The 9,828-nt window shown below is 40.9% G+C and overlaps 1 protein-coding gene across 3 annotated transcripts; it reads left to right on the forward strand.

The window, feature by feature from the left end:
• The first annotated feature begins 1,039 nt into the window (after positions 1–1,039).
• SYPL1 (synaptophysin like 1) lies at positions 1,040–7,504 on the forward strand. Of its 3 annotated transcripts, none has more exons than XM_071733938.1 (5): positions 1,040–1,226; positions 2,952–3,070; positions 4,194–4,398; positions 5,256–5,444; positions 6,247–7,504. In XM_071733938.1, exons 1-5 carry the CDS (start codon positions 1,200–1,202, stop codon positions 6,340–6,342), a joined length of 636 nt encoding a protein of 211 aa, XP_071590039.1. In that variant the 5' UTR covers positions 1,040–1,199; the 3' UTR covers positions 6,343–7,504. The 3 variants fall into 3 exon arrangements, with proteins under 3 accessions (XP_071590039.1, XP_071590040.1, XP_071590038.1); XM_071733939.1 differs by lacking the exon at positions 1,040–1,226 and adding an exon at positions 1,254–1,746; XM_071733937.1 differs by lacking the exon at positions 1,040–1,226 and adding an exon at positions 1,988–2,195.
• Positions 7,505–9,828: the final 2,324 nt, after the last annotated feature.

The following is a 9,828-nucleotide window of genomic DNA, read 5'->3' on the forward strand; positions in this document are numbered from 1 at the left end:
GGGATTGAACATATTTTGTATGTACAGTCCATGGTATGCTCACAAGCACAAACATGCACAAAGCAGAAGACACCAGTCAGGGAGGAGGCTGCCAGGCTGGGCAGCAGCTGTATTTGTAAAGTAGCAGTGAAAGAAAGGCAAGTGCCATCCTTTCTACAGCTTTAAACTTGGACTATGTCCAGCAGCCAGTAGCAGCAGGCAGATTTCAGCACTTCTCTTGTACAGAAAGCTAGGGTTGAAAATCCTCCTTGAACTGAGAGGCAAACTGTGTAAGAACATCAGACCCTGCTGCCAGTGTTCTGCAGTACAGCCCTAGGCCAGTTAAGAGGCTGACACTTTGCTACCATTCTCACATGTATTGTCCAACCTGGAAGCTTCCCCACGTATTGCCACCCTTGGTTGGCCTCCCACGACTTACTCACAGTAGTAGCATCTGTCACAGAGCAAACTCAGCCAAGCTTGTCCCCAGCTTCCGTATCCCTGTCAAATCAGTCCCTTCCTTATCTGTCAATATGAAGTCCACAGAGCACCTCACCTTGCCAGCTCTTCCATCACCTGTGTGAGTGAGCTGTATCATCACTGCACTCCAGACACCTCCTGGATTGCTTGTGCTGCCTTGCCCTTTCCAAAAGGTGCTTAAAGATCCCCTTGAGGATCAGGGCCATCCTCTGGTTATCTGAAGGTCTCCTCTGCTTCTTCCTGATTATGTAGCTTGCAGTAGACAGCCACAGGAGCATCACCCATGTTTTTCTACCCTCTAATCCTAGCACAGAAACTCTGAGATGATGCACCATCCATCCTAATGCAGAGCTCCATGCATACCCTTCTGCTCTCTCACATGAAGGGCACCTCACCATCCTGGCTTGTCCTTCTTAAGGAGCCTGTATCCATGGCAACACTCCAGTCACATGAGATTTCCCACACTGTCTCCATGATCCATATGGGATCGTACCCAGGAGCTGCACTCCAAGCCATTGGCACCTCTTCAGCACCTGCTGCAACACTGTTGTAGCCATAACAGGGCTCAGCTAAACAGAACCTCACAGACCTTGCTAGAAGCTACTAGAACAACTAGAACTTGCCAGAAGCAGCCACAGAGTCCCATGGCTATCCCTTCCCAAGGCCAGCACCAGACACCCTGATGTTCCTCAGTGGTTTCCCACGAGAGCCTCAGCATTCACAAAAGATTCTAGAAGGTCATGATGCAGGGCCAGGAAGCTGCTGCAGTGAGTGGCGTGTCCCTTGGAGCTCCCCGGCCGGGGAGGAGGGCAGAGGGCAGACTGTCTCATAGGCCTCAAATCTTCAGTATGAGTGTTAGTTCTTCAGTTTCACTGAAGATTAACAACAATAGACCACAATCACAAAAACTATTTAATGCTTAAAAAGTCAAATGCAGTTGATGGTATTTCAGCAAGCTTGCTGGAATTAATCTTGACATGAATTGTCAAGAGCCTCTGCCTTGTTTGCTTAGAAAATCAATGAGCCTAGCATCAAGGATCCTCTGAGATCCTCTGAGAAGCCTGGCCATGAGCACACAGCCCTGACACGGCAGCCTCTGGTGAGGGAAAGAAGGACATCACTGCTGCCTCAATCCACAAAATGGCTGAAGCTTTTCCTTCCTGTGACAGCTACTGTGCCATTTCCATAGACAAAGTCCTCCATGACAGTGGCACCCAAGTTCTCCCCTACCCCTGGGGCCAGACTCCCTTTGGGCTATGATTTGGGATGAGGAGGGCCCACCGTGAGGTAAGGGGGTGTGGCCAGCCCATTGTGAGGTAAGGATGGGTGTGGCCAGCCCATTGTGAGGTAAGGGTGGGTGTGGCCAGCCCTATTATGAGGTAAGGGTGGGTGTGGCCAGCCCCATTATGAGGTAAGGATGGGTGTGGCCAGCTCCATTGTGAGGTAAGGGTGGGTGTGGCCAGCCCCATTGTGAGGTAAGGGTGGGTGTGGCCAGCCCCATTGTGAGGTAAGGGGGGTGTGGCCAGCCCACTCTGGTGGCTGTGGGTGTGGCAGGGGTGTGGCAGGGAGGAGCAGAGGGGTTGTCCCTATATGAGTCCCTGTGCAGAGCTGCAGCTCTGTGTAGGTGGGGGTGTGAGTTCTTGTTGGCTGCTCTGGTGCTTTCCAGAATGGCTGGGTTGAAGGTGGACTGTGGCTTGCTCTTAGAGCCTCTGGGCTTCATTAAGGTCCTCGAGTGGGTGAGTGTGGCTGAGGAGGCGCAGGGGGAAGTCTCAGTCTTCTCTTGGGGCTTTGTTCTTTCTCAGGCTTTGCTCCTATGCCTGACCGGGGTGGGCTTGCAGAGTTATGTGCTAATTGTCTGCCAGCTCCCTGCCTGGTGTCTCTGGTGGTGGATGTTCCCTACAAGGCTGCTCTTCAACCAAGGCCCTCTGACAGGGAGGAATGGTTCTGCATATACACAAAACCTCTGTGTTAATTCTTAGTCTGTCATAGTAACTTGTGCTGCTGAGTATTCTGATTTTGGGGAGTTTAGGCTTTTGCTGATGAGCAAAGAGAAAACAAAAGAGCCACCTGGAGAGTCAAGCTGATAAGCAATATTCTGAGTGTGTACCTTCTAGATACTCTACAGCTGTGGATGTCTGAGACTCCTAAAAATACTTTCCTTACTAGCTACAAGAGATATTGTGCTGGCTTCTAGCATTAGAAAAAAAAAATAAATGCAAACAAACAATAACATATACACCCAGAACAAAACAAAAAAAAGCCTTTTGCTGTAGAGCTAAGAAAATGTAAACAAAAAGAACTTTCAAACAGGCTTTTGTTTTGCTCATGTTTTTTTCAATTTAGAAACTCAGCCTTTTCATTACCTCTTGACATCACTTCATACTTTACCACTGCTAGCTTTTTTATTTGCCTTCATTAACTGTTACAGTTTAATGTTGAGGTTTTGAGCTCTAGTAGTGTGCAATGGTATGTCTGTGTATCAATTCCTACAGATTTTTTCCATCTTTGCTTTTGCCACCTGTGGAGGCTTTCAAGGTGAAACTACCCTTCTAGTTTCCTGCAAAGGTGTGGTAAACAAAACTGTTTCAGCTGCTTTTGCTTATCCATTCAGGTGAGTATTAGTTCTTGAGTTATCACTCATACACTAATTATGTATTACTTTTTTCTCCATCTGTCTCTCTGCAAGTATATTTTTGTATATATCTGAATGAGTATGTGATACCTCTGCCTCACTCTGTAGTAAAAATAATAAATATTTAGTTGTTCAAAGCATTGTGGTTGTCAGTGCCCTGTAGAAAGAAGTAGGTTGAAATGGCAATGGGCTGTATTATTGTTTTGTATCACTGTGCCTTAAGCTCTGTTCTAGCAGTGCATGAATGCTAGAGAAGATGATTCATATGCAAAACAATACAATTAATTTTCACAGGTCCATCCATCAATTTGTTGTTGTTTTGGTGGTCTAGATAAGATCACTTTGGGTGCACCATTATCATATTTTTGTTTAAAGGCTAAGTGGAACATACTTAGGTTTCAGCTTATTCCCCTATGATCCTGGTGGGAGGATTTTGGGTACAGAAAAACTGGATATTTAATTCTAGTGGTTTTGTAGAAATTCTTTCCCAGAGCACAAGAAGCAAGGCTTCTTTCTTCTCACAGCTACACAGTTGCAACAAGCACAGAGTCAGTGTTCCACATGTGTTTGATAATCACAGGATTAAGTACAGACATTAATTTAGAGATCAGGTGGTAAGAACTTCTATAGAAGTATAGAATATGGTCACAACACCCAGCATTGTAACAGCACTTAGAGCAGAAATCTGAAATGATTCAGCAACTGAATGGCTGCTGCTGTTCACAGGTGTTACTGAACTTGTTGTGCTTGCATTTTCCTGTAGCTGTAATGTAACTTGGTGCCTCTTAAGTCCTCAACTGACAGTCTCTAAAATAATGTGGTTATGTCTGCTTCCAAATGGTGGCTTCTTTCTTCAGTTGCTCTAAAGATTAAGATCCTTCTCCTGAAGTTGCTAATGCATATCTCAGTGTGGGATGGGGAAAAACATCTTCAGACATCTTGACAAATCTTTGTATAACTGATACATTATACAAAGAGAACTTGTCTTTTAGAATAAACTTACAAACCAGCAATGCTGAAGCACTGTTATTGTGAAACACAGTTATATGAGATTTCTGTTGTAGATCAAACTTTAACTACACAAAGGCTATGATCTTTGCAGGTTGCATACTGCTGTATTTAATGCACCAGACCCAAAACGCTGTGGTGGTACTTGGACTGATGTCTCTCTTGTGGGTAACTTCTCCTCTTCTGCACAGTTCTTTGTCACACTTGCGGTCTTGGTATTCCTCTACTGCATTGCTGCACTTGTGGTATATATTGGATATAAGCATGTGTATCAGCAAAATAGCAAGTTTCCACTAACTGTAAGTATTACTAAGGTATTTTAATAATTTGCCTTTGAAACCACAAGTAGATGATAAATACTACTAATATAAGAGTATCTGAAAAACTTATAAATATTTAGTAATTGCCAAAGTTAGATGGAGTGTGAACACAAATATCTCTGACTACTGACTACAGCACTCAAGCACAAAAGGGGACCCAAAGCCCTTGAATATCCATACTCCATGCCTTATGCAATTGTACTAGCAGAGTGGAATGAAGTTTGACTTTCTCAGGTGATCAACATCTTCACCACAACTGTTCTTTTGTGTGTATTTGAATAGACAACTGTTCTGTAAGCAGAACCTCCTCTGTTAGTCTCTGGGATTTTCCTTGTGTAGAGCACCTGCTGTGCAGATGCAACTGGCAGAGGGAAGTTGTTACCTTGTGCATTTCAGTCACCTTAAATATCAACCCCCTCATCCTCAGAATGAGACATTATAGAGCATGCCCAAGAACAGACATAGTGATGTTACAAGCCAAATCTTAGCCTATCAGCCATCTAGATTTAAATCTTCTTCCCTTTCTCCACTGTCATCCCCATTTTACTAAACATTAACTAAAATTTTTATAGCATAAGTACTAATCATCTGATTTGGAAAACTCTTACTAAGGATAAGGTTGCTTTGCTTGACAGATACAAAAGGCATACAGTTTTGTAGCTGAGTATCAACACAGAATAATCACAGTGTTGTGATTAAAAAAATGTTAATGGATAAATTTGCTTGTGAACATTAGCACTGATGCAGTTATTTTGGTGTTGTGAATGATACTTTCTCTGTCTTGCTCTCATGCAAGTCTTGTTTTAACCTAATAATGGGTACTTTGCTTTCTGCAGGACTTGGCTGTCACTGTCATAACAGCCTTTCTGTGGCTGGTTAGTACTTTTGCTTGGGCAAAGGCACTTGCTGACATCAAAGTGTCCACAGGGGCCAGCATGATTCCAGGAATTGAATCTTGTAAAGCACCAGGAACAACTTGTCGTTTTGCTTCTGTGACCAGCATGGGAACTCTTAATGTGTCTGTGGTATGTATGGGTACAATAAATGTGTTTTAAAATAGCCAATGGTACCTGAGAGCCCTGTTCTACTGATTGCATGTGTTGCTTTATGTGTTAAGATTGCTCTATGGGTTATCATTCATTCAGGCCCATTAGTACTGTGGTAAAACAACAACCAAAGTTTTCCACCAAAAGAAAAGTTGTTTCTTAATAAGAAGAAACAGCATTTGGCATCTGTCTCTAGAGCTGAGGTGCAGCACTTCCAGATACATTTGAGTGTCTCTATTTCTGTCCATATCCAAGAACGTTAAAATATAAGTAAGGAGGAAACACAATGCTTCCTGCTCTGTCTTTTGGTGCTGAACCTGGCTTTTTAATCAACTGTGAGCATTTTCACACATCAAATTCTTTGTAATTCATAATAATTTGTAATTTGTAAGTTCTTTGTAATACAACAATGTAAACCTTGTGTTCATAGAGCTCTTCCCAGCAGGGCAAAGGGGGCTTATTATATCAACATCCTAGTAAACCCTGCTTTTCAAAACTCTGGCTGTTATACATTGTCCCAGCATTAATTAATTGTGGGTTCTGGATGTGCATATGCTGAGGTGCTGAGTGAATTTGTTTAATTCTGTGGAGACAAAGTTGATTTGATTTCCAAAGCATCTGTTAAAAAAGCTTGTGACAGTCTAAAACATGTCTTGTCCAAAAAGAAAAGGATGGTGACTGTTTCTGGCTTGCCTTGAATTTATAGCCGGGCTGCTTTTTTTTTTTTTTTTTTTTTTTTAGAAAAGAATACCCTAATTATTTTTTTTCTCTTAACTTATAGGTATTTGGCTTGCTTAATACGGTCTTATGGAGTGGAAATATTTGGCTTTTGTATAAGGACACTAACCTGCAATACCAGTCAAACAGAATTTCTTGAAATCTAGGAAATATCCAGCTTAAAGAGGAGTATAAAAACAAGGTGATACTTTGAAGTGCTTCCATTTTTCCATCACACTGCCAAGAGCATGGAGCCATTAGGATTTATTTCAACAATAACTGATAATACATCATACAAATCTCTGGTTTGTATTATGGTTTGATGTAAGGTCTTGGTTATTCCAATTGGAGTGTTTAATTATCTTGAAATATATTATGCCTTTCGAAGTTGTGCAGCTTTTTATTGCAGTTTTTGAAGAGCTAAATGTTGAAGTTATCTGGATGCTGACCCTTTCAGATTTGTAAATTAGTCTCATATGGGATGGGTGAAAATCAGCTGCATTTCCTTATTACTACAGCTGCTTTAGTTCTAACAAGCCTTGGTTGAATAATGAAATGTAAATGCTACAAGGGCATGTGAAAACTCAGTTCAGTTTCTTCCTATCACTGACACCACTGCAAAAACTGAGTCTGAGTCATAGCTCTCCAAGTTGCAGCCTATCACACGTAGGTTTCCAGATATTCCATTCAGATTACTGTATCAAATCTGCTGACAGGCCTGTCTTGAAGAATATTTCTTTCATGTTTAATATGTTGTTACTATTTAATGGCTTGGGATAATCTCTGAACAAGAAAATAACTTACAGTTTTGCTACAAATCCTTTTGAAGAGAGCACTTATGTATGTGCAGTAGATGACTAAAACACTTTGGGGGGGAAGAGTAAATTACAGCCAGAAACACTTACAAATACTGCAGAAATTGAAGCTGATATATCCTAACTACTAGAGTCTGGGCATCTCAAAGTTCCTTTTGAGGTGCATGAACAATGCTTGTGTGTGAAAGGACATAACTGGAGATGTCAGAGTATGATGAAGTCCCTGAGGTTCAGCTTATTCCTTGGGAGCAGTATTTGGTTCTTCTCATGTGAACTTCTTTATTAAGATATCTAAGTATCTGTGAATTACCCAAGAAGAATATTTGTTGGACAAAGCTAATAAACAAGCTCTTCAGGTTTTTTGATTTAAGATGTTATTGATGAACATAGACTAAATAGTGTATATACAACACAAATCCTAATTGTTCAGTGTTCCAGAGCTGCTGATTGTCTGATAACCTCCAGTATAATAATAAAAGTATAATAAAATGTTTGTGGCTGAAGGAACATGTGGTTAGTCCTTACTGCTGTAATAGCAATGCAAATGTACTAGCTTTGGAGCTTCTGGTCTTAATGCAGCGATTGACACAGCTCTCTCCACATCCTTGCTCGGGTAGATGTTTTATATGTGGTGGTCACAGCACAGGTGGTTTTCTAGTAGTCCCATGCTGTTTGTTCTTCCTTTACCATCAGAAAATAAATTATGGCTGTGTACTCTTCTGTCATTCCAGTGGTCTGAGCTGAGTCTTGAAACTTCACTGAAAGTATTGATGATAGAAGATGAGCACAATTTTTTTCTTTCATCTCTGCCAGGCCCAACCCAGCAGAATTGCACAGAGCTATAGGTATAGTGTGATTCTTGTGGGATGGTGGTATGTACAGCAGTTACAATGCTCTGGTGTTAGGTAACATACAATACAAATCCTCTATTGAGACGTAAAGCATAAAGGCAGATAGGAGAACAGATACTATGTTTATCACCAGTTGCCTTTCAAGAACCCCTGCTGACAATGACTTCTGTGGTGTCTTTTCTGACCTCTTTGCATTAGTTCTGTGTTTCAAATACTAACTTTAAAACTTAACTCTTCATTCCTTCTGCAAGTGAGCTCATTAACTGATGCAGCCCTGAACTGACAGTTGTCACAGATGGCTTCTTTTGTAATGTTGTATTTGTTATTACAAATAGCTGGGAAGAGTGAGACAGAGATGACTTGGGGAAGAAAATTCCTTTGTTGCTGCAAATAGAACTTCTTCTTTCTTTTTTTTTTCTTCTTTATTTTTTCCCTTCTCTGTCCTCTTCAGAATTATCTGAAAAAAAGCTGTGTGATATTTCAGCAGGGCAAACTATGAAACTATGATAGGACCACAGGTATAAGGTTATGAAGATAAACATTTAAATGTTTTGGTAATTCTATTACTGTATTAAATTTTAAAGCTATACCTGAAGCAAATTATTTTTTGTCACAAGAGCAAACTTAGCACTGCCTTAAGCAAGAGGTTAAAGCAAGGTGTTTTGGGTGGGTTTTTTGTTTTTGTTTGGTTGGTTTTTACAGCTCTCTTCTTTGTAAGGGTTTGTTGTTTTGTTTGGGTTTTTTCCTTAACACCTGATGTGCTGCTATTTGCCTTTGCCCTCACTCTCTTTTTCTTTGTGTGTGTGTATTTTAGCGAGAGACTTCCTTTTTGCATCATACTAAAATCTAATACTTCTATGAATTTTCATATTGCCTAAGGAAAGTCTCTGCTAGCTATAGATAAATTTTTTCAGTCTCATAGTTCATTGGGATTTAAGGTTACACGTGATGTGGCTAAAACATGTTTCTGTTATCCTTTAATATTTTTAACAAGACTATGTTCCTGTCTGTCTACATGCATATCTATCAAATGAATCTGCAGTTCTACAACAAACTGACTTTATCACAAATAGCCTTGTTACAGTTACTGGGATGGCTTAGTTATAAAATGGTAATTGTGTGTGATTTTGCACACACGAGAGCAGGAATGGATTAGATCAGTATGTGCCTCATTGATTGCAAAGGTCTAGCCAACAAATGAAACAGAAACATTTGGAAAGCTCAGCACACAAGGATTGTTTTGTTGGTTGTTTTTTGTGTTGTTTTGTTGTTTGGTTTTTTTTTTTTTCAACAAAAACTGACTTTTCATATGTGCTCAAAGAGACATTAGTGTTTTGCATTGGGCTAAAACTTTCCCATATACTTTTTGCATCCCCAGAGTACTTTCCTTCAGAAGGCAGGGAGACCAAATATGACAGACAGGACCATACCTGGTAAAATATAGATAAACAGATACCTAGTATTGTTTTGTAGAAATACAAGTTGCATATGTGTGTTCTACACAAGTAAATGTTAACAGTGTCTTGGCTCTGCAGGAGAGTGTGGAGTCCACAGTAAGCAACATTTTTAAAAGGAAAAACAAACCACATGTCCTCTTTTAGTTCATTAGGCTAAAACTTGTTTTCCTTCATAAGGGGGAGGTACTGATGCAGAATACTGCCAGCTTTGGTGTCTGCTATAATTCTGCAGCCAAGATGAAATGGAAAGCATCATGTGGCAGGAGCAAGCAGCTGCTCTCATTTACCCTGGACACCCACAAAGGGCTGAGGAGCCTCTGCCTTTGAATTGATACCACATTCATGCTGACAGCACCAAAATACTCGGTCTCTTCTTTACTCGTTAGAGAGGGAGAGAAGGGGGAAGATTCTGCTGACTGATTTACCAGCTTTATCTTGACTACACCAGAATCACCCTTGTTACCAGGAGATGCAGCGTGCTTGATCCCTCTGTATTGAGGAAACAAAGGGCCTGGAAATCTGC

Source organism: Heliangelus exortis, chromosome 1 (genome assembly GCF_036169615.1).
Source record: "Heliangelus exortis chromosome 1, bHelExo1.hap1, whole genome shotgun sequence".
NCBI classification, from domain to species: domain Eukaryota; kingdom Metazoa; phylum Chordata; class Aves; order Apodiformes; family Trochilidae; genus Heliangelus; species Heliangelus exortis.

What these genes read in the sequence shown, in the direction of transcription:
- SYPL1 (XM_071733937.1), top strand. Translation starts at nt 2,127, where the DNA reads ATGGCTGGGTTGAAGGTGGACTGTGGCTTGCTCTTAGAGCCTCTGGGC. An exon ending in TCATTAAGGTCCTCGAGTGG is followed by an intron (nt 2,196 to 2,951) that starts GTGAGTGTGGCT and finishes CAATTCCTACAG; the next exon opens with ATTTTTTCCATCTTTGCTTT. An exon ending in GCTTTTGCTTATCCATTCAG is followed by an intron (nt 3,071 to 4,193) that starts GTGAGTATTAGT and finishes TGATCTTTGCAG; the next exon opens with GTTGCATACTGCTGTATTTA.